General features: G+C 47.9%; 1 protein-coding gene across 1 annotated transcript; it reads left to right on the plus strand.

Moving 5' to 3' along the window:
- The first annotated feature begins 1,298 nt into the window (after positions 1 to 1,298).
- Positions 1,299 to 16,285, plus strand: TBC1D25 (TBC1 domain family member 25). Its single transcript, XM_045877278.2, has 6 exons — positions 1,299 to 2,209; positions 3,797 to 3,906; positions 4,837 to 4,991; positions 13,958 to 14,085; positions 14,224 to 14,412; positions 14,691 to 16,285. Exons 1-6 carry the CDS (start codon positions 1,862 to 1,864, stop codon positions 16,047 to 16,049), a joined length of 2,289 nt encoding a protein of 762 aa, XP_045733234.2. The 5' UTR covers positions 1,299 to 1,861; the 3' UTR covers positions 16,050 to 16,285.
- Positions 16,286 to 23,246: the final 6,961 nt, after the last annotated feature.

Below are 23,246 nucleotides of genomic sequence, written 5' to 3' on the forward strand. Positions count from 1 at the left end.
AGGGAAGAGGGTCAGAGGGAGAAGCAGACCCCCTGCTGAGCAGGGAGCCGGATGCGGGACTCGATCCCGGGACTCCAGGATCATGACCTGAGCCGAAGGCAGTCGCTTAACCAACTGAGCCACCCAGGCGCCCCAAATTTCTAATTTCCTTCAGAAAATCCAGCAGAGCCATAAGAAGTGTTTACTCAAGCACATGGGTCCGAAGAAATGTGCCAAAAACCCTTCTCTGGCTTTCAAAAAAAAAATTCCCCATTATTTATACCTTCTAAAAAATTGACATCTATCTAATATTAATACCAAGGAAACAAATTATTTAAAAAGATACCAGAATAGGGGCACCTGGGTGGCTCAGTTGATTAAGTGTCTGCTGGGATCGTGATCCTGGGGTCCTGGGATCAAACCCCGTGTTGGGCTTCCTGTTCAGCAGGGAGTCTGCTTCTCCCTCTCCTGCCCCTCCACCCCAGCTCGTGCTCTATCAATCTCTCTCTTTCAAATAAATAAAATCTTTTTTAAAAAGATACCAGAATAGAATTGCAGACTTCTCTAAAAAGTTAAGAGTAGCATTCATACAACACTGCAACAATAACTCAAGTCCAGTCATCTTACAGGACTCCTTTGTTAGAAATTACACTTGTAAGGGCAGTCTGTATTTTGTCCAGACCAGATGGGTATGCAATGAAGTGAGAATGCCTTCATGTATTTTGTGATTTGAGGAATCTATAAGATGTTCAATCATTCAGCTGATATTCAGTAGACATACACTGTTTAAATTTTTTTTTTTTTAAGATTTATTTATTTGACAGAGAAAGACACAGCGAGAGAGGGAACACAAGCAGGGCTAATGGGAGAGGGAGAAGCAGGCCTCCCGTGGAGCAGGGAGCCCGATGTGGGACTCGATCCTAGGACCCCGGGACCACGACCCGAGCCGAAGGCAGACGCCTAACGACTGAGCCACCCAGGCGCCCAACATACACTGTTTAATAACAGAACTGACCTCAACGTGTTGCGAGGATTAAGTAAAATGAAGGCAAACTTAAAAAGCTAGGACCTGGGGCACCTGGGTGGCTCAGTCGCTGGTCGTCTGCCTTCGGCTCCAGGGTCCTGGGTTCGAGCCCCACATTGGGCTCCCTGCTCAGCAGGAGGCCTGCTTCTCCCTCTCCCACTCCCCCTGCTTGTGTTCCCTCTCTCGCTGTGTCTCTCTCAAATAAATAAAATCTTTAAAAAAAAAAAGCTAGGACCTCCAGAGAGCCTAAAAATAGCTTTTTTTTAGTAAGTTATTTATTGAAATATATCATGCAGGGGCGCCTGGGTGGTTCAGTCAGTTAAGCATCTGCCTTCAGTTCAGGTCATGATGCCGGGGTCCTGGGATCAAGCCCCACGGTAGGGCTCTCTGCTCAGTGGGGAGTCCGCTTCTCCCTCTTCCTCTGCCCCTTCCCCTGGCTTATGCACTCTCTCTCTCGCAAATAAATACAATCTTTAAAAAAAAAAGAAATATGCAGACAGAAACTGCAAAAGTCATAAATGTGCAGCTCTATGAATTTTCACAAAGTGGAAACTATTTTTAAGAGATTCTGGAAAAGGATTATTTTCCATTCAGCAGACTCATTTGAAGCAAGGGCCACAGGCTTTTGAAATAGATGACATCATCTGTTAAGCAGAGGCACGAGGCAACTCGGGGCGGGATGTGGGGCCTGACGTCATCGCACAGCAGCTTCTTTTCCCCGCCCACTTCTCTCGCCTGAGTAGGTCGTCATTGTAATACGTAGGTGAATCGGGAATTATGCTGCCCAGACAACCGAACCGCAGGCTCGGGGAGGTGGGACCTCAGTGGGCGCCTGCGTACTGGTGGAAGTGAGGCACAATGCACCGCTTTTGGGGGCGGGACACCTGGGTAGAGCATCTTAAGCGCGTGCGCAGAGGCCATCTCCACCCTGTGCTGGGTGGGAGGGGCAGTGGGGGGGCAGGGTCGCACAGCGCCCTCTGCGCCTGCGCCGGGGCGCAAGGTGGGGCCGCGGGCGCCCGCACTGTGGAGTGCTCACAGAGGTGGGGGGCAACGGTCAACCGTCGCCCTGAGGCGGGTGGCGGCGGGATGGCGGCGGCCTCTGGATCCTCGGATTTGGCCGGCTCTGGAGCGCCCCCACCTGGTGGGGGAGCTCAGGCGGCGGCGGCTGAGGAGGAGGAGCGAGAGGTGGTACGGGTCCGAGTCAAGGTGAGGCTGACAGTTGGTTGGCCTGCCCTCCTGGGGTGCCCAGGGGAGGGGAAGGCGGTGACTCTCCCAGGTTGGAGGGCGGGACCCGAGATTTGGGGTGTTAACCTGAGGGGCGAGGCTTGAGGGCAGAGTGATAGTGGTGGGGACGAGCGGGGGGGGGAGGAGGCTGGACCTGGAAATGCTGGGCAGGGCCTGAGGACGTAGGGACTGAAGATGGAAGGGTAGGGGGCCTAAGGAATGGATAGGTGGAGATTATTGGTAGAGAGGAGGGGCCATAGGGCTGGAGGAGGGGCCTTAAATAGTTAAGGAGTGAGGGGGGCTGTTGGTGTCTGAAAAGGAGGTGCTGAAGTCAATTAACATGTATATTGAGACTGCACTTGTGTGCAGATTTACAGTCTCACCCAGGATGAGCTGACCTGCTTGTCGGGGAGACAGCTAAATAAATGAGATGCTTTGGACACTGGTGAATGTTGTAAGGAGATAAGGAAAAAGCTTCTGAACTAGGGAGTTACTTTAGCCAAGGTTGTAGCGGGAAGTCCCTAGAGAGGTATTGAAGGAGCAGAGACCCAAATACAAAAGGAGTCAGCCCTGTGCGTTTTGGAGGAAGAGTGGAAGCAGAGAGAACACCAAGGGCAAAGGCTAGGAGGTGGGGATGAGTTTGGCATGTTACCTTAGGTTCCCACATTGCTGAAGCGAGAGAGCAAGGGCAGGAGTGGGTAGGGGGTAAAACAATGAGGCGAAAGAGGGGCAGATTGTGAAGGGCCTTTGTTATGTATTCTAAGAAAGCTGTTGCCATAGCTCCAGCAAGTGGTCATGGTCGCTGAGACTAGAGTGGTGGCACTGGTGTTGGTGAGAAGGTAGATTCTGGAAAGAGGTAAACAGATTACCTCAGGGTAATACAGGAAGCTCTAAGGTCGAGGTTTGGGAATTCAGAAAAGAGATGATGGCCGAGCTGTGGGTGAGCCAGTTGGAAGAAAGTGGGAAGGACTTTCCAAACAGGGGGATCAGCACAAGCAAAGTCCTGGAGCCAGGATGTGTTCAAAGTAACTTCCAGCAGTTTGGTGGTACCAGAGTGTAAAGTTCAAAAAAGCTGACTGAAGAGAGGCTGGCCAGCGTCCTATAGGCCCACCTTCTGGGGATGCTGGGGTTGCCTTTGAAGAGATTTAAGCAGGGTAGTATTGTAGATAGATGTGCTAAATTGATGCAGCATGGAGTATTGATTTAACGGGGGCCAGACTGGACATGGTGATCCTGACAACCATCGTTGGGGGAACAAAGAAGGATTGGGTGCTTGGACCATTACAATAGCCTCCTCCTCACTGGACTGCTGTTTTCTCCCTTGCCCCCATAGTCTGTTCTTCTAAGAGCAGCCAGAAAGATCCTGTTAAATGCTAAGTCAGATCACATCCCTCCTCTGCACAGAACCCTCCAAGTCTTACCCCTCACTCAGAGCAAAAACCATGACCCAGAACACCCACCTCCATGTGCCCCTGCCCACAACTTACCTGACCTTGCCTCCTATCCCTCACTCCGCTTCAGTGTGGTGATGTGGCACCTGATGGCCCACCCTGTGTCTTCTCTCCCCAGAAGTGTGAGAGCTTTTTGTCACCTGAGTTCCGCTCTTTTGCCGTCGACCCCCAGATCACCTCACTCGATGTATTACAGCACATCCTCATCCGAGCGTTTGATTTGAATGGGTGAGTTATGGGATGCTGGGGGACCAACCATGGGGCCACCTACCTCAACAGTGGTTGTTTGGCTTTTTTGTTTTTGTTTGTTTCATTATTACAAATAATCCCACAGTGAACTGCCACATTTGCATATCCTGGGATATTTGGGGAAATCTAGTCATAGGATAAATTCCTAGCAGTGGTATTGCTGGGTTAAAGGGTGTATGCTTTTTAAAATTTCAATGGATGTTTCCAAAATGCTCTCCAGACAGGTTTTTGCCAATTTACAATCTCCCAGCAGCATATAAAATGCCTGTTTCCCTCAGAAACACTGGTTACTAGAAAACATTGGAAAATTTGCTGACCTGATGGATGAAAAGTGGTGTCTCTTGGGGACAGGTGTGATGGTTATTTTGTTGTGGTTGTTATTTTGGAGGAATACATGCACATAGTAACAAAATCAAAGAGTACACAAGTGATGTCTACTTAGGACGTTTCCCTGGTTACAGTAGTTACACAACATACTTCATCACACAATTGCTCAAGTGTATCTGAAGAACAAATTCTTAGTTGTTATTTGACTTTTTTGCATAAATATTTTTTGTTGTGAAAAATAACAAACACACAGCTTGCTTTATTTTTATGCAGTAGGAAGGCTGCTTTCTTCCCACTTCTATCCCTCAACTACCTGTCACCCTCCCTAGAAGGGATCAACATTTTAAGTTTTCAGTGTGCCCTCTAGATACAAGCAGGTGTGTATCCGTTTCTGTGTTTGTGTAACAAAGTAGAGGTAAACCATCTGACCTCAGGCAGCCCGAAATCCTTGGCACAGTACCCAACACATAGCAGAGAGTTGTTCAACATCATCTCTGCCTTCCCTGGCTTTTTGTGGAAACTGTCCCTGAGGCCTCCAGGGCTCTGGGGGCACGTGAGAGCTGCCACACCTCCTCTGTCCAGGAAGAAGAACTTTGGCATCAGCTACCTGGGCCGGGATCGGCTGGGGCAGGAAACTTACCTCTCACTCCTGTCTGACTGGGACCTCAGCACAGCCTTCACCACAGCCTCCAAACCTTACCTGCAGCTGCGGGTAGACATTCGGCCCACTGAGGACAGTGAGTACCTGGCTCCGGGCCCCACCCTTTCCCCATGGGATGACTCCCCCCATTACAATACACTCCTTCACAGTGGGCTTGAAAGGAAGAAGGTATCCTAGGTCCACATCCTGCCTTGGCCACTGGGCCTCGATTTCTTTACCTGTAAAGTAGAAATAATGGTATCTTAGGGCCATCATGAGGATTAAACAGGGAAATTCATGTAAAATGCCTGGAACAATGCATGGCTGCATAGTGAATGCTCAAAAAATATTAGCTCTAGGGGCGCCTGGGTGGCTCAGTCAGTTGAGCATCCAACTCTTGGTTTCGGCTCAGGTTATGATCTCAGGATCATGAGATTGAGCCCTGTGTTGGGCTCTGCGCTGAGTGCAGAGTCTGCTTGAGATTCTCTCTCTCTCTCCCCCCCCCCGCCTCACCCCCCCAAAATAAAAATATTTAAAAAATATTAGTTCTAACAATAACTTATATTATATTTATTATTATATAATCTAGTAATATAAGTTATAATTATATAATGCAGCATAACAATGGAAATGTAGTATTGTATGTTTCCATTATAATAACACCTAACTATATAATGCTGATTATAATAACGATGGTTGTATTCATTCATTCATTCATGCATCCTGCACTCATATTTGTTTGGACTCTTGCTCACTCACTCACTGTTCCCTTGATCTCTCAGCCACTTCCTCTCTTCTCATATTTGTTCCCTGACACTTATTTGTGTTGGTCCCTGGGAGCACACAGATAAATTAAGACATGGGCCCAAAAATTTGATTACAAACCATACATTAGATGATGATATTGTATCAGTGTTAAATGTCCTGGGTATGGTAATGGTATCATGGTTATTGAAGGAAGATGTCCTTGTTCTTGGGAAAAATACAGTTAAGTATTAAGGGGTAAAGTGTCATGATGTCTGCAAATAATTCAGCAAAAAAATAATATGTATTGGGGCACTTGGGTGGCTAACTCAGTTAAGCAGCCAGCTCTTGATTTCAGCTCAGGTCATGATCTCAGGGTCCTGGGATCCAGCCTCACGTCGGGCTCCACGATCTGTGGGGAGTCTGCTCAAGCATTCTCTCTCCCTCTGTCCCTCCACCCATTTGCTCTCTCTCTGAAATAAGTAAATAGATCTTTAAAAAAAAAAAAACAATATGTATCCACACAGAGCAAGATGAAGCAAGTGTGGCAAAAAATGTGAATAGTTAGGGGAGCTAGATGAAGGATGTATGGGTATTCAATGAATTCATCTTTTTAACTTTATTGTAGATTTGAAATTTATTTCTTTATTTGACAGAGAGAGAGAGAGCATGAGCAGGGGAAGGGGCAGAGGGAGAGGGAAAGGGAGAAACAGGCTCCACGCTAAGCAGAGAGCCCGAAGTGGGGCTCAATCCCAGGACCCCAAGATCACAACCTGAGCTGAAGGCAGATGCTCAACCAACTGAGCCACCCAGGCTCCTCCAAATTTTTATTGGGGTGCCTGGGTGGCTCAGTTGGTTAAGCATCTGCCTTCAGCTCAGGTCATGATCCCAGGATCCTGGGATCGAGCCCTGCCTTGGGCTCTGTGCTTAGCAAGGAGTCTGCTTCTCCCTCTCCCTCTCCCTCTGCCCCTTCCCCTGCTCATGCTCTCTCTCCCTCTCATTCTCTCTCAGACAAACAAATAAAATTTGGGGGCGCCTGGGTGGCTCAGTCAGTTGAGCGTCCAACTCTTGGTTTTGGCTCAGGTGATAGTCTCATGGGTCATGGGATCAAGCCCCACGTCAGACTCCATGCTCAGTGGGGAGTCTGCTGGAAGATTCTCTCCCTCTGCCCCTCCCTCCACTCTGTCTCTGTCTCTCTCTCTCTAAAATAAATAAATAAATCTTTTTAAAAAATAATAAAATAGAGGGCACATTCTGCATGGAGCACTGGGTGTTAAGCACAAATAATGAATCATGGAACACTACATCAAAAACTAATGATGTAATGTATGGTGATTAACATAACAATAAAAATTTTTTAAATAATAAAATATTAAAAAATAAATAATAAAATAAAACGTTGTAGAGTGGAAGACATGGTTCCCAGCCTCAGGGAATTCATATGCTCATTTGGGATGACTGAGGTCTTTTATGGACGTCTTAGTAACATATAAATAGCTGACATGTGTTGAACACTTAGGACCATTCTACACACGTAATATTTATTCATTGGATTGTCAAAACAACCTTACAGGGTAGGCATGATGGTCATCCCTATGTTATAGTTGAGGAAACCGAGGCTCAGAGAGGGGAACAGGACTTGTGCATGTCACACAGACAGTAAGTGCAAGAGCAGGATTTGAACCCAGATGGTGGCTCCAGATTCCTTGCTTTTAACCATTTGATTCTATGAAATTGTGGGCTTGTTAAGATTGGCAGCCTTGAGAAAAAGAGCAAGAGGGGGAGAGAGGGAGAGAAAAACTGGAGTCAGGGAAAAAGATAGTGACAGAGATGGGCAAAAGACAGAAACAGGTTTGTTTACCAAATGCAGGAATGTGGTAAATGAGACAACAGTAGGAAAAGAATGGACTTATCAATAACTGGAAAGTTGATTCTCTAAAAAAAATAGCATTTAAATGTCTTTTTGCCAAATTGAGAAGGGTCCGTCTCTCTGCTTTATTTGCATTCCTCTCAGTTCTTTTTATTTATTTAATTTTTTAAAAAGATTTTATTTATTTATTTGATGGAGAGAAAGAGAGAGCACAAGCAGGGGGAGCGGGAGAGGGAGAGGGAGAAGCAGGCTGCCCGCTGAGCAGAGAGCCCGATGCAGGACTCGATCCCAGGACCCCAGGATTGTGACCTGAGCCAAAGGCAGACGCTTAACCGACTGAGCCACCCATGCGTCCCTGCGTTCCCCTCAGTTCCTATGCAGTTGGGGTTTTCTTCATGTTTATTAGCTGTGCAGATCTGATTTCTTTACTGAAACAGTGCTACTGTGTCTATTTTGCAGGTGAGGAAACCAAGGCTTGGGGAATTAGTTAAGTGACTGAGCTAAGCACACAGGGCTACTCTGGCAGAAGTTCCTGTCTCTGGCTACCTGTCTTTGCCATTTGTCTGAATTGCTGGTCTTCTTACAGTTGATCTCTTTGTTAAAGCCAGACCAGTTCATGTTGTTTCAATCACATAGCTTTATGATAGGTTTTAATGTTTTCCTTTTTTTTTTTTAAAGATTTTATTTTATTTATTTAACTGACAGAGAGAGAGAGAGAGACAGCGAGAGAGGGAACATAAGCAGGGGGAGTGGGAGAGGGAGAAGCAAGCTCCCTGCTGAGCAGGGAGCCCGATGCGGGGCTCGATCCCACGACCCTGGGATCATGACCTGAGCCAAAGGCAGTCGCTTAACCAACTGAGCCACCCAGGCGCCCCTAATGTTTTCCTTTTTATTTTTATTTTTATTTTTTTAAAGATTTTATTTATTTGACAGAGAGACAGTGAGAGAGGGAACACAAGCAGGGGGAGTGGGAGAGGGAGAAGCAGGCTTCCCGCTGAGCAGGGAACCCGATATGGGGCTCGATCCCAGGACCCCAGGATCATGACCTGAGCAGAAGGTAGCCGCTTAACCGACTGAGCCACCCAGGCGCCCCTGTTTTCCTTTTTAAAAATTTTTCTTGGGCGCCTGGGTGGCTCAGTTGGTTGGGCAACTGCCTTCGGCTCAGGTCATGATCCTGGAGTCCCGGGATCGAGTCCCGCATCGGGCTCCCTGCTCAGCAGGGGGTCTGCTTCTCCCTCTGACCCTTCCCCTTCTCATGTGCTCTCTCTCATTCTCTCTCTCAAATAAATAAATAAAATCTTTTAAAAAAAATTTTTTTTTTCTTAAATATTCTTGTGCACTTACTGTTCTTTTCATCTAATAGAATTAGCTTATCAGTTCATTAAAATCCTAATGGGAATTTGATTTAAGTTGCATTTTTTAAAAGAAATTAATTTTTTAGTTACCTAGTAAATAAATTTTCCTTATGAAAAATGAAAACATTTCAAATAATGCTGAAGTCTCCTGGAACCACTGTGCCTAACCTTTTTTTTTTTTAAATTTATTTGTTTATTTGAGAGGGAGAGAGAGAGAGAGAGCGAGCAAGCAGGAGCCCGGGGAGAGGGGCAGAGGGAGAGGGAGAAGCAGCCTCCCTGCTGAGCAGAGAGCCTGATGCGGGGCTCAATCCCAGGACCCTGGGATCATGACCTGAGCCCAAGGCAGCTGCTTCACTGACTGAGCCACCCAGGCACCCTGCACTGTGCCTAATCTTGATCCCCTACTCTTTTGCCCTACAGGAACCACTTTGATTAGCTTGATGTGTAATTTTGCAGTTCCTTTACTTATTCGTACACGCACACATATTTATCCACACATAAACCTAAGTATATTTGTATTTGTATATATACACAAATGGTATGTGTTTAACATAAATGGTCTCAGACTCTATGTTTGTAAGTATCCAATAGATGTGGCTGTCATTATAAATATTATTAATGATGTTCTTGTGATCATGTTCATGACTGTGAAAGCAACAGGCATGTTGTGACAACGTGGACGGCCAGTCCCTCTTTCTGGGAAGAAGCCCGTTTCTGCCATCTCTACAGATGGAAGATCACCCAGCCTAGATCTTCAACCACTGTGTGCAGCTGGGATATGAATCCTCTCTCTGTCATATGTACTGCAAACATTTTTTCCCAGCTTATCATTTGTTTTATGACTTTGCTTACAGTGTCTTTTTTTTGTCCTACTGAAAACTATAATTTGTATGCAGTCTTATACATAATACCTATCTCTCCCTTTATGATTTCTGAGTATCTTCCCTTACTTTGGAACATCTTCCCCATCCCCGAGCTTATACAAATATTCTCCTACGTTTTCTTCTAATGTGCTTATTATTTTCTTTTTTTACATATAAATCTCTACGCTGTGAACATTGTGCTAAGTACACCTGGTTCTTTAAAAAAATGCCAGATAAACAGTTATGCCAGCATCATTTATTAAAGAACCACCATGTTTACACTGATTTGAAATGACACTTTTATCATAGACTGAGTTCCCGTGTGTACTTGGGATTTATTTCTGGGCTGTTTACCACATTCCACCGGTTGACTCCATTTGTCTATTGCTGTGCTAACACCATATTTTTATCACCGTGGTTTTGTGGTTAATTTTAATAAGGCAAGCATTGCCATCCTCCCACTGTTCTTTTCTTGGCTCTTTTTTTTCTTAACTGTTCTTAAATGTAAATTCTTCCATATGATCGTTAAGATAGTTTTTATCCAGTTCCAGGAAAAACCCCATTAGATTTCTGATTGGCATTGCACAGAATTTATGTATTAATTTAGGGTTTGGGAAGTTTGACAATTTTAGGAAAATGTAGTACGCATAGCATCTATTATGTAATACCACAAGTAGGGCCTGGGCGGCACCCCATAATGAGACATTTGGATGCTTCTCCAGGGAAATGTGTACGCATTCACGCTTAGTAGGTTATATAAAGACTTTATATAGTCTTATGGCAGTTCAGATCAGGCTTTGCCACTGGATGAGTTTGTGCTTATAGAAATCCTTTGCCCGTCCTATTAATGGGTTCTGTCTTTTTTTAATCAATATAGAATGTCTTTCTTTTCCTGTAATACTTTTGGCCTCAAGCGGTGGTCTTTCTGACATTCACATGGCTGTGCTTGCTTTCTGTTTGTTGATGTTTGCGGGGAATACCTTTAGGTTTCTTCAGCTTTCAGCCTTTCTTTGTCACTTAGTTTTAGATATGTCTCTCACAAAAACCCCATACCAGGATTTATGTTTTCTTAAGCAATTGACAGTGAAATCTTTTTCCCTCCAGTCTCTCCCACCCTCCCAGGCCCTTGAAATGGAAGCTTTAGAACACTTTTAATTCTTATTTTTACTCTGATCCCTAACCTTTAACTTCTGGGTTTTGGTTAGATAGTAATTTCTTTTTAAATTCCAGGCTGTCATATTTTCTTTATAGTAGTTCACTTATGTTTCAGGAATCCTACAAACTCCCAATCACAGTACCTTTGTCTTTCATGTGTAACTACACATATTAAAAACTTGTGGCCTGTTGCCATTTACCCTCCCTTTTGCCTTTCCCCACTTGGAGCCCTGGTAGTCATTCAGGAGTCATTTGCTTAGAGAACTTCTTGTTCTCCAACAAGGTGCATGGATTGGATGTACTCCAATGACCAAAAATGTCTTTCTTTGGCCATGATAGATATGTACTGTCTTGGCTGGGCGGGGGGGCTTGCGTCTCAAGGCTTTCTTAACAGTGCTCCATGGGCGTGGGAAGCCACTGTCTTCTTGCTTCCAGAGTTGAGGAACAGCACTACTTGCATCTTAAGTCTCCTGGACTTGTCTTCCGGGACTCTCTACATTTTCACTCAAATCATCAAGCTCTAGCTCTGCACCTTTTGAAGGGGTTCTTCTATTTGGTCTTTCAGACCATTAGTTTGACCTTCTTTCTTTTGCCTGTTAAGTGTTTTCATACTTTGTTTCCAAAGTATGTACTTTCTTTCCAAAGTACCACTCTGGCAGCTGTTGGGAGAGTGGAGAGGAGCAAAGAGGCAGTTTCAGGTGAGAGATGTGGTGGCTCAGACAGGTGACAAGGCAGAGATGAGAGAAGAGGTGGAATTGAAGTATGTTTTGCATGCAGAAGCCATGGGGCTTAGCGACAGTTTGGCCCTGGGAGTTGAGAGAGTGGGAGGCGGCAAGGATGTCTCTGAGGTTTCTGGCTCAAGCAAATGAACAGATAGAGGAGCAGAGGAGGAGGTCATGTCCAGAGTGGATCTTTGGCTCTCCTTTTGGACTCTGTAGGTTCTCAGTGCTCTATGAGACATCCAGGGAGAGGCAGTGACATCCACATATGGCCTAGGGTTTGCTCCCCACTCAGCTCTGTGGGAGAACGTACAGTGGACTCTATGGACAGGCTGCTTAGGGACAGCACTGGCCTGCAAATGATGATGGCTGAAACAAATCAAAGCTGATTTGTTTCATATAGTAGAGTTTGAAATCCACTGGACATTGCTGTTGTCAGCTTAGCAGCTCTGTGGCGCCGGGGCTGACATCTCTTAAGTCTCTCGAACTTCCCTGCATGTGGCCACTGCCACTGCGGCCATCACATCACAGTTGAGGCAAGAAGAAGGGCTGTGAGGGCAAGTGAGGGAGAGAAGGAAGGGAGAGACTTCTGCTGATGCTCCTAGGGCCAAAACTGCGTAGAGTCAGGAAAGCGCTATTTCCTCTGTGTAAAGATACACGAAATTGCTGTTCCACAAATACCTCTCCTTAAAATATGTCTGGGCTCTGGAGTAAGGTAAACAAGGTACAGATCTAGCCAGCCCTCCCATTTCCCAGCTGTAGAATCTTGGCTCATTGTTAATTGTCCCAACCTTTTTTATCATCATCTACAAAATGAGAATGATACAGTAATCTGTACCAACTGTGGGATGGAGACTAGCGTGAATATAAGATTAAGAGTTTGGGCTCTCGAGCTTTGGGCCTGGGCTTCAAATTTAGTTCTTTCACTTACTTAGCTGTGAGGCCTCAGGCAACTATCTCATTTTTTTTTTAAAGATTTTATTTATTTATTTGACAGAGAGAGACACAGCGAGAGAGGGAACACAAGCAGGGGGAGTGGGGGAGGGAGAAGCAGGCTTCCCACTGAGCAGGGAACCCGACGTGGGGCTCGATCCCAGGACCCTGGGACCATGACCTGAGCCGAAGGCAGACGTTCAACCACCGAACCATCCAGGTGCCCCAGGCAAGTATCTTATATTGACTGTGCCTATTTCCTCATAGAAAGAATGGTGTTAATAATAGTGCCTAACTGGGGGCGCCTGGCTGGCTCAGTCAGCGGAGCATGTGACTCTTGATATTGGGGTTGTGAGTTCAAGCCCCATGTTGGGTGTGGCAATTACTTAGACATAAAAATATTTATAATAGGGCGCCTGGGTGGCTCAGTTGGTTAAGCGACTGCCTTTGACTCAGGTCATGATCCTGGAGTCCCGGGATCGAGTCCCGCATCGGGCTCCCTGCTCGGTGGGAAGTCTGCTTCTCCCTCTGACCCTACCCCCTCTCATGGTCTCTCTTTATCTCATTCTCTCTCAAATAAATAAATAAAATCTTTATAAAAAATATTTGTAGTAATAATAATAGGGCGCCTGGGTGGCTCAGTCATTAAGCGTCTGCCTTCGGCTCAGATCATGATCCCAGGGTCCTGGGATTGAGCCCCGCATCGGGCTCCCTGCTCTGCGGGAAGCCTGCTTCTCCCTCTCCCTCTCCCCCTGCTTGTGTTCCCTCTCTCGCTGTGTCTCTCTCTGTCAAATAAATAATAAAATCTCTAAAAATAATAATCATAATAATAGTAGTAGTAGTAGTAGTAATGGTGCCGGATGCCTGGGTGGCTCAGTTGTTAAGCGTCTGCCCTCGGCTCAGATCATGATCCCAGGGTCCTGGGATTGAGCCCCGCATCGGGCTCCCTGCTCCGCGGGAAACCTGCTTCTCCCTCTCCCACTCCCTCTGCTTGTGTTCCCTCTCCCGCTGTCTCTCTCTGTCAAATAAATAAATAAAATAAAATAAAAAATAGTGCCCAACTTATAGAAAGGATGTGAATACGAAATGAGTCCGTATTTGCAAAGGGCTCAGAACACTTCCTGGTATAAAGTGAAGCCCCTGTCACAGTGCTTGGCACATAGTAAGTGCTCAATAACTATTACTTTATACCATTAAAGTACTGCTTAGAGTCTGCCGAGCCATTTTGTGGGACAGTTACCACAAAAGAATTAGTCACAGTTTTATGTTTTGCCTGATTTAGATGACATGGGAAGAGAGGGCGGGAGTCATTCATTGCCCCGGCGGGGGGGTGGGGAGTGGCCTGGCTTTGGTAGGAGAGGAACCCAGCTCTGAGGTGTGGGACTCTCACCCTGTTCTTGAATCGTGTCATTCTGTGTGCCTAGGCCCTCTGCTGGAAGACTGGGACATAATCAGCCCCAAGGATGTCATTGGTTCTGACGTGCTACTGGCTGAGAAAAGGTCATCGCTGACGACAGCTGCCCTGCCCTTCACGCAGTCTATCCTCTCTCAGGTGGCTTCAGGGACCCCTGTGGCCCACTGCAGGGGGAGGGCAGGCCTACCTGGCACCCCCGATTCTGAGCATGCTTGTCGGCACCTGCCCGTAGCCTGCCCAGCTGACTGGTGGCCTTTCTCCCTCCTTCTTTCACAGGTGGGCCGCACCTTGTCTAAGGTCCAACAGGTGCTAAGCTGGTCATATGGGGAAGATGTCAAGCCCTTCAAGCCTCCCCTGAGCGATGCCGAGTTTCACACATACCTGAACCACGAGGGCCAGCTCTCCCGCCCTGAGGAGTTGCGCCTGCGGATCTATCACGGTGGTGTGGAGCCCTCCCTGCGAAAGGTGAGCCGCCTCGGTCACTCATCGGATCCGTCACTCCTGCAATCCATGACTAGCTCACGAGACACAGGCAGTGGACCACGCTGTCACGGGATGGCGTGGCGCCATTCCAGGACAGCCAGCTCTCCTTTGGGAGGGGCTGGGAGGCAGAGGTGGGAAGGCCGACTTTTCCGAAGGAAGACAAAGGCCCCAAGGCAGCAGGGTGGGTGGCAACGGATAGCCACTGGGATGTGGTGGCTCATTTGTAGAAGCTCAGCCTTTTCCCTTTTGTCCGTGGCCAGGTGGTGTGGCGGTACCTGTTGAACGTCTACCCAGATGGGCTGACGGGCCGCGAGCGGATGGACTACATGAAACGCAAGAGTCGCGAGTATGAACAGCTCAAGAGTGAGTGGGCACAACGAGCGAGCCCTGAAGACTTGGAATTCATCCGCAGCACAGTCCTCAAGGATGTGCTGCGGACGGACCGGGCCCACCCCTACTATGCAGGGCCCGAGGACGGCCCACACCTGCGGGCGCTGCACGACTTGCTCACCACCTACGCCGTCACCCACCCGCAGGTGTCCTACTGCCAGGGCATGAGCGACCTCGCCTCGCCCATCCTTGCCGTCATGGACCACGAAGGCCATGCCTTCGTCTGCTTTTGTGGCATCATGAAGCGCCTGGCCGCGAACTTCCATCCTGATGGCCGCGCCATGGCCACCAAGTTTGCCCACCTCAAGCTGCTGCTACGACATGCCGACCCTGACTTCTACCAGTACCTACAAGAAGCCGGTGCCGACGACCTGTTCTTCTGCTACCGCTGGCTGCTGCTTGAACTCAAGCGCGAGTTCGCCTTTGACGATGCCCTCCGCATGCTCGAGGTCACCTGGAGTTCGCTGCCCCCCGATCCTCCTGAACATGAGGTAGAGCTCGTTGGACCCCCCAGCCAAGTGGCAGACCCTGGCTTCAGTGGCCACAGGGGGCGGCCCGTGAGACAGAGGCACATGCTGAGGCCTGCCGAGGGAGGGGGCAGTGCTTTCGAAGATGCTGTTGACCACTTGGTCACGACCAGCCAGGGGCCTGGTGGCGGGGGCCGTCTCCTGAGACAAGCCAGTCTGGATGACCTCCAGCAACTCAGGGATAACACAGGCTCCAGGAGGGACCCTCTGGTCCAGCTGCCCCACCCAGCTGCCCTCATCAGCTCCAAGTCCCTCTCCGAGCCCTTGTTGAACTCCTCAGACCCACTCTCCTCCTCTTCCCGCCCTGATTCCCCATCCTCCTCATCTCCGCCATCCACCCAAGAGGCCTCTCCCGCTGGTGATGTGGCTGCGGGATCCCCCTTGATGCCAGAGTTGGGCTCCCCACAAGAACCTGGAAAGTCCCTGCCACCCCCACCCCCACTGGGCTTGCCCCCACCCCAGGAATTTGGCCGAGGGAACCCATTTATGCTCTTCCTCTGCCTCGCCATCCTGCTGGAGCACCGCGACCACATCATGCGCAACGGGCTAGATTACAACGAGCTGGCCATGCACTTTGACCGCCTTGTGCGAAAACACCACCTGGGGCGCGTCCTTCGCCGGGCCAAGGCTCTCTTTGCTGATTACCTGCAGTCAGAGGTGTGGGACTCAGAGGAGGGGGCCGAGGCCACAGCCCCATCTTGATCAGGCTCCTTGCAGCCCACCATGAGCCCCACGTGCTCTCTGTTCTTTACCATGGGGGCCTATACATGAGACCCCAGCTCCCTGCCTGCCAGCCTTCAACCTGCTGGAGTGCAGGCCCCTTTCTCCCCAGGTCTGAGAGTATGGGGCTCTGCCTTGGCACTGCCCCATGGAGGCCATGGCCGCCTTTCTCAGTTTATGTTGTATCGTTTTTAACAACTGGACTTTGCACACATGAAGGTCACTGTGGTCTGTGTATTTCTCTGCCCTCTCTCTGGTTTTTGTTATAGACGGAGTCCCCAGGGCTCCTGCCCTGAGGGAGCGGAAACACCTCACATGGTGGAGGGTGGCCCCCGCTTCCCCAGTGGCAGGAGAGTGGGTGCTGAGAATTGGTTCTAGAAGGTGAGCCCAGGTCGAGGACTGCTTGGGGAGGCCTGAGGCCGTTTTGTGGTACATCTGTCTGCCGGTAAGGGTCTGGATTATGGCTGTGAATGTACGTTTTCAGGACAGGTCCCCAAATGAGGCATGAGAGAGGGAGTTCCTGACTCCAAAAGGACAAGTCTCATTACACAGACAGGCTACTTAGAAATGTTGGGCCAGCCACTTCTGCCATTCCACGTGTCACCATTTCTAGGATCCAGACCCTCCCCTGTGAGTCTCATGCACTAATGCTGGCGGTCCTGGGCAGGGGTCTGAGGCGCCTATTCTTATCACTGCTTTGGGACCAGTTCGAGGGTCAGTGGCCTTGCCATGTCTAGGGCTCTAAGCCCTAACTTGGGTCTGCAGCTCATGAGGGCCTGTCTTAACCATGTTAGCAACAGAAACCATTCCTTAGCCTTCTCCATCCCACTTATGTTGGCACACAAATCAAGCACTGATAAAACTCAGGCCCTAAAAGATGTCACCTACTTACTGGGAAGATAATGATCAAAAGAAGACCCTTTTCCCCACTTACCTTCTCAGAAGGTAGATTCTTCCATGGGCCAGGTGCTGTTCTCCACAAAGGACGTGGCAGATGATGGGTTAGGTAACTGGGTTCCTTCAGGCTATGGCCTGGCTATGGCAGGTTCTGGCCAGAAGTCGCTGCTGCACTAGGCACAGAGATGAGAGGCATTGGGGCAGCCATCCTCTCATCTGTCTCCCCCAAGAATGCCATATGAAGCTGGAGAGAAACCCTTAAAAGGTTCCCATCATGCCCCAGTTTTTAGAGGGGAAGCTGACCACTCTTCCGATGAGGGCTCGCTTCGCTGGAAGAGCAGGACAAGACCATCCTGTGTCCAGGGTACTCCAAGACTACAGGTCTAATGAGTATGGAAAGGTGCTCAGACACACACATCCCATCCAAGGGCCATCCAAGATACGAGGGTATCTGGCCCTCTGAGGACCTGAACTGGCCCCTTTATCAGGCACCAGCTGATACCCTCTGGGTGCATTCTGTGATTGATGAGCTCAGATATTTGAGGGGCCAGACACGTCAATTCTGTGTATGGCAGCTTGGGACCTCTGAGGGTCAGAGGAGTCCTTTCTGTGAATAGGAAGCTCAGAGACACTGAAGGGCAGAAACCTCTTATTAGTCCCCGAGAATACTTGGGGCTTCTAGTTCCTGCCATAGTGGCAAACAGCACAAGGCACCGATTCCCTTGCCCAAAAGTAACCCGGGAGAAACTACAGAGGGAAATGTGAGTTCCAGAAACTGCAGCACAGCTATGTAGACCTATGGGAAAATGGAAGGCTGTCTCTAAGTGGCCTACGTTTTGAGTGGCAATGGCTGAAGGCAGCAAATACAGGATAGGTTTACATTCCGGCTCTTAACCTCTCCCCCATGTTGTGTTGGGAAGGTCCTTGTCTGCCCCTCACTGCAGACATCATCCAAACCACTTACAGTTGTCGGAGGGGGGGACTACTATCAGGGCAGCAAGAACCCTGTTGAGGGGAGGAAATGAGCAGCCATAGGCCATCATTCTCCCACCTGTCCCCCTCCAGACACCAGGGCTGGTGGTGACACTTAGGGAGATGGCCTCCTCTTGGAGTTTAAAGATGAAACTCCTATCAGAGGACCTGCCAAGCGGTGCGCCAGCAGATGAGTGGTAGCTGTCCTGTGGTGCGCGGGGCTGCCCACCCTCTGGTTCATCTCCCCACCCGTCTCTTTACACTTTGAACTCCTGGGGGTTGAGCAGAGTCCAGTCTGGCCTTCAGCCTTCCCTCAATACATTGTACGTGCCACAATAGCTGCTCCCATCCGGGGAACTTGAGCTCACCACTGAAACGACTAGACACCGGGGCAGCAAAACCGCCTCCAGAGAAAATTAAACTGGAGGTATTAGTTATCTACTGCTGTATAACAAATGACCCCCAAATTTGGCAGCTTAAAACAACAAACATTTATTTTCTCAGTTTCTGGAGTGTCAGGAATCTGGGTGCTACTCAGCTGGGTGGTTTTGACTCAGTCTCATCTGAGGTTTCAGGCAAGTTGTCAGGACTGAAGACATGACCACTTGACTAAAGGACCCACCTCCAACATGGCCCACTCAGGAGGCTGTCGGGAGAAGGCTTCAGTTTTTCACCACCTGAGCCTCTCCACGGAGCTCCTCACAACACATGGTCCCAACAAGCAGGCAGGAGACCATGAGCAAGACGGAACTGTAGTGTCTGTTATAACTTAACCTCAGAAATGACATACCATCACTACTGCTATATTTCCTTGGTCACACCGACCAACCCTAGGACATGGGAAGGAACTACACAGGACGTGAATACCAGCAGGCACGGATCATTGGGTGCTATATTGGAGGCTGGCTACCATACCGGTGACGTATAATATCCAAAGCAGAAGTATTGGGACACACGTAAAGAATTTTAAGTAAATACAATAAGTAAGAGATAAAAGTAGAATATAAAACCGGAACAAGTGATATAAAAGGGACCTAAAGAAAATATTAGGTGTGACTATGAAAGGAAAAAAGGGAACAGAAAAGTACTATAAATGGAGAATATGAAATGGGATGTCAGAAGTTTTACTATAAATAGCAATCACAAAAATATTTAGAACGGGGTGGGGGGATGGGTTAGCCTGGTGATGGGTATTAAGGAGGGCACATATTGAATGGAGCACTGGGTGTTATATGCAAACAGTGAATCATGGAACACGACATCAAAAAAAAAAATTTGGAACACCGAGACCCTCATTGGATTAAAAAAAAAGGTCCAACAACACCCACACAAAGATTGGTAAATGCTGAAAATCAAAGGATGGGGGCGCCTGGGTGGCTCAGATGGTTGAGCGTCTGCCTTCGGCTCAGGTCATGATCCTAGGGTCCTAGGATCGAGTCCCCCATCGGGCTCCCTGCTAGGCAGGGAGCCTGCTTCTCCCTCTGCCTCTGCCTCTCTCTCTCTCTCTCTCTCTCTGACTCTCATGAATAAATAAATAAAACATTTAAAAAAATAAAAAAAATAAAAGAAAATGAAAGGATGAAGAGAGGATAGAGCACGTTAATAAAAGCCCAAAGAAAGCTGGGATAGCCATCCCAATAGTTAACAATAAAATTTAAGATCACAAAAGACAAAGAAGAACATACACTCATTGACAGGAAGATACATCTACCACAAACACATATACACCTAAGGAGCACTGAACAATAAATTTTTTTAAGATTTTTTTTATTAGTGCACAAGTGGGGGCGGGCAGAGGCAGAGGGAGAAGCAGGAAGCAGACTTCCTGCTGAGCACTGAACCTGACACAGGTTCGATCCCAGGACCCTGGGATCATGACCTGAGCCAAAGGCAGACACTTAACCGACTGAGCCACCCAAGCGCCCATGAACAATACATTTTTTTTTTTTAATGCCCAGTTGAGCCTGGGGAAAATCCCATCTTTTTTTTTTTTTTTAAAGATTTTATTTATTTATTTGAGACAGAGAGAATGAGAGACAGAGAGCATGAGAGGGAGGAGGGTCAGAGGGAGAAGCAGACTCCCCGCCGAGCAGGGAGCCCGATGCGGGACTCGATCCCGGGACTCCAGGATCATGACCTGAGCCGAAGGCAGTCGCTTAACCAACTGAGCCACCCAGGCGCCCCGAACAATACATTTTTAAGCTTGATATTTTATATATATATGTATAATATATATATTATACATAATATATATGATTTATATATTAACATATATATAAGAACACATTCCTGTATAACCCACACTTAACATACGGAGAAGACTACTTTTTTTTTTAAAGATTTTATTTATTTGACAGAGAGAGAGATAGCAAGAGCAGGAACACAAGCAAGGGGAGTGGGAGACGGAGAAGCAGGCTTCCCGCAAAGCAGGGAGCCTGATGCGGGGCTCGATCTCAGGACCCTGGGATCATGACCTGAGCCGAAGGCAGACGCTTAACGACTGAGCCACCCAGGCGCCCCTGGAGAAGACTACTTTTATGTTTACACTTAAACAATTACAAAAATAGACCACGTTAGGGCACTAACACCTGGATGAATTCAAAAGTATCAATATTAAGCATTATCTCTGACCATAATACAATGAAATTAGCACAGCAAAAAGCTAAAAAAAAACCCACCATCTTTGGAAACTAACATTACTAAATAACCCTTAGATGAAAGAACAAATCATAAAGGAACTTTAGAAATATTTACAACTAGGCAGCATCTGGGTGGCTCAGTTGGTTCGGCAACCGACTCTTGGTTTTGGCTCAGGTCATGATCTCAGGGTTGTGGGAACAAGCGTGTCCAGCTCTGAGGTGAGCACTAAGTCCGCTTGAGATTCTCTCCCTTTCCCTCTGCCCCTCCCCCTGCTCGCACTCTCTTTCTCTCTCTCTAAAATAAAATAAATAGGGGCATCTGGGTGGCTCAGTCAGTTGAGCATCTGCCTTCAGCTCGGGTCATGATCTTGGGGGTCCTCCAATCGAGCCCCGCATTGGGCTCCCTGCTCGGTGGGGAGTCTGCTTCTCCCTCTCCCTCTGCCTCTGCCCTGCTCACGCACTCACTCACTCTCAAACAAATCTAAATAATTAATTAATTAATTAATTAAAATATTAAAAAAAGAAAGGGGGCCCTGGGTGGTGCAGCCGGTTAAGCATCTGACTCTTGGTTTCAGCTCAGGTCATGATCTCAGGGTCTTGAGATCAAGTCCTGAGTAGGGCTCCGAGCTCAGCAAGAAGTCTGCTAAAGTTTTTCTCTCCCTCTGCCCCTCCCTGTGTTCGTTCTCTTCCTCTGTCTCTCAAATAAATAAATCTTAAAAAAAAAAAAAGATTAACAACTAGGGTACCTGCCTGGCTCAGTCCGTAGAGCATGGGACTCTTGATCTTGGGGTCGAGAGTTCAAGCCCCATGTTGGGCATAGAGCTTACTTAAAAATATAAATAAATAAGGACGCTTGGGTGGCTCAGTCAGTTAAGCATCCGATTCTTGATTTCATGACTCAGGTCATGATCTCAGGGTCCAAGGGTCGAGCCCCACATAAGGCCCCATGCTTGGTGGGGATTCTCCTTGGGATTCTCTCTCTCCCTCTTCCTCTGTCCCTCCCTGCCCTGCTCCCCCCGCCCCCACGCTATCGCAAATAAATAAATAAATAAGAATCTTAAAATAATAAAATGTTAAAAAAGGAAATATTTACAACTAAATAATATAAAAACACTACGTGCAAAATTTGTAGGACACAGCAAGATCAGTTAATACAAGAAACCTGTAGCTTTAAATACATTTATCAGGAAAGAAAGGTTGAAAAAATACACTTTAGGGGCGCCTGGGTGGCTCAGTCGTTAAGCATCTGCCTTTGGCTCAGGTCGTGATCCCAGGGTCCTGGGATCGAGCCCCGCATTGGGCTCCCTGCTCCGCGGGAAGCCTGCTTCTCCCTCTCCCACTCCCCCTGCTTATGTTCCCTCTCTCGCTGTGTCTCTCTCTGTCAAATAAATAAATAAAATCTTTAAAAAATATACACTTTAAACCCAATAAAATGGTTAACTGTGGAAGGAAGAGAACAAAAGTTGGGTGCAGGATTAAAAGAGAATAAATAAAATGAGAGGCTTTTCATGGAACAACAATGAGGATGTGTCATGAACTGTAGAGTATGATCAGAGCTCAGACACTCTGAGAGGCAAGCGAGTACTTCTTTTTTGCATGGGGGCTCAGATTCTCCAAAGGCTACCTAAGACCATTATGTATATGCACAATGTGAAATCTAATCATGTCCATCCTGGGCATAGGAGGCCTGGATATGGCAAAAGTCAGACAAGTTCATTTTGTGGATGCATACAATTGTGCACTCTGAAAGTTAACAAATCTAGTCTGTATTTGGAGGGCTGATCCTTAGAAAGCTGGACAGGTCCATCCTATGGATAAGAAATTTAGAGTTTCTGAGAGCTGACTAACCCAGTCTTCCTTGACGGGGAGCTTAGACACCCTTTGAAAGCTGGACAAGACCAAATCGTGGGCAGTGAGCTCAGCCCCTCCTTGCTTTGGGTAAGTCCACTGTGTACTGTGAAAGTCTTTTCTGTGGATCAAGGGCTCAGGAACCCTGAGTGACAACAAAAATTGTTCTGTGGATTGGAATTTACTCCCTCTGAAGACTGGAGCATCCTGTTTTGTAGAAAGCATCTCGGGCAGTCTACTGGCAGGGAAATCAAGAGACTGGCTTCAGGAGGCTGTCAGATAAGGAGGAGGGCTGAAGTCAGAAATGAGAGGGAATGACGCCAGGCAAAAGGATCCCAGGACAGGCGGCTAGATGCTGGGCAGAGAAGAAAACGTAGGGATCTGCATCAGACACTGAGAAAATGCAGGATCTGACGTTAAGGACTGTGAAGGGTTAGGACGACAGGGAAAGTGTCGAATAAAACATCGGGCCCTTGAGGGATATGAGAGGACTGAGAGGTGAAGGAGGTTACAGTAATTACGTCTTGGGGACCTACAGGAAAATAATTGAGATGGTGAGGAAGACGCCACAACCAATGGGGGACTATGACGTCAAGGATGGCCAGGGTGATGTCAGGGCCGGAAAGGGGCGTGAAAGCGAAAGGGTTCGCGCGCATAAGTGAGAAGATGGCTGGGCCAGCGAACGTATACGACCCCAGGGTGCACCAATCGCACAAGGCTCGCCTCCGTTCCCGGAAGCATGCTGAGCTTATTGGTCCGTTTGCTCTGCCGTCCCTTCCTCCCACCCCCTTGCTGGCTTCAGCCAATAAGCATGAACGCTGGT

Source organism: Mirounga angustirostris, unplaced genomic scaffold, assembly GCF_029215605.1.
Source record: "Mirounga angustirostris isolate CCGP_5_RB_7025 unplaced genomic scaffold, mMirAng1.0.hap1 SCAF_11, whole genome shotgun sequence".
Classification (NCBI taxonomy): Eukaryota; Metazoa; Chordata; class Mammalia; order Carnivora; family Phocidae; genus Mirounga; species Mirounga angustirostris.

Bases quoted from the DNA above. Each gene is read 5' to 3' on its own strand.
- TBC1D25 (XM_045877278.2), top strand. From the start codon at position 1,862: ATGCACCGCTTTTGGGGGCGGGACACCTGGGTAGAGCATCTTAAGCGC. The intron at 3,907-4,836 runs GTGAGTTATGGG...TCCTCTGTCCAG, and splicing joins CGAGCGTTTGATTTGAATGG to GAAGAAGAACTTTGGCATCA. The intron at 14,086-14,223 runs GTGGCTTCAGGG...CTTCTTTCACAG, and splicing joins CGCAGTCTATCCTCTCTCAG to GTGGGCCGCACCTTGTCTAA.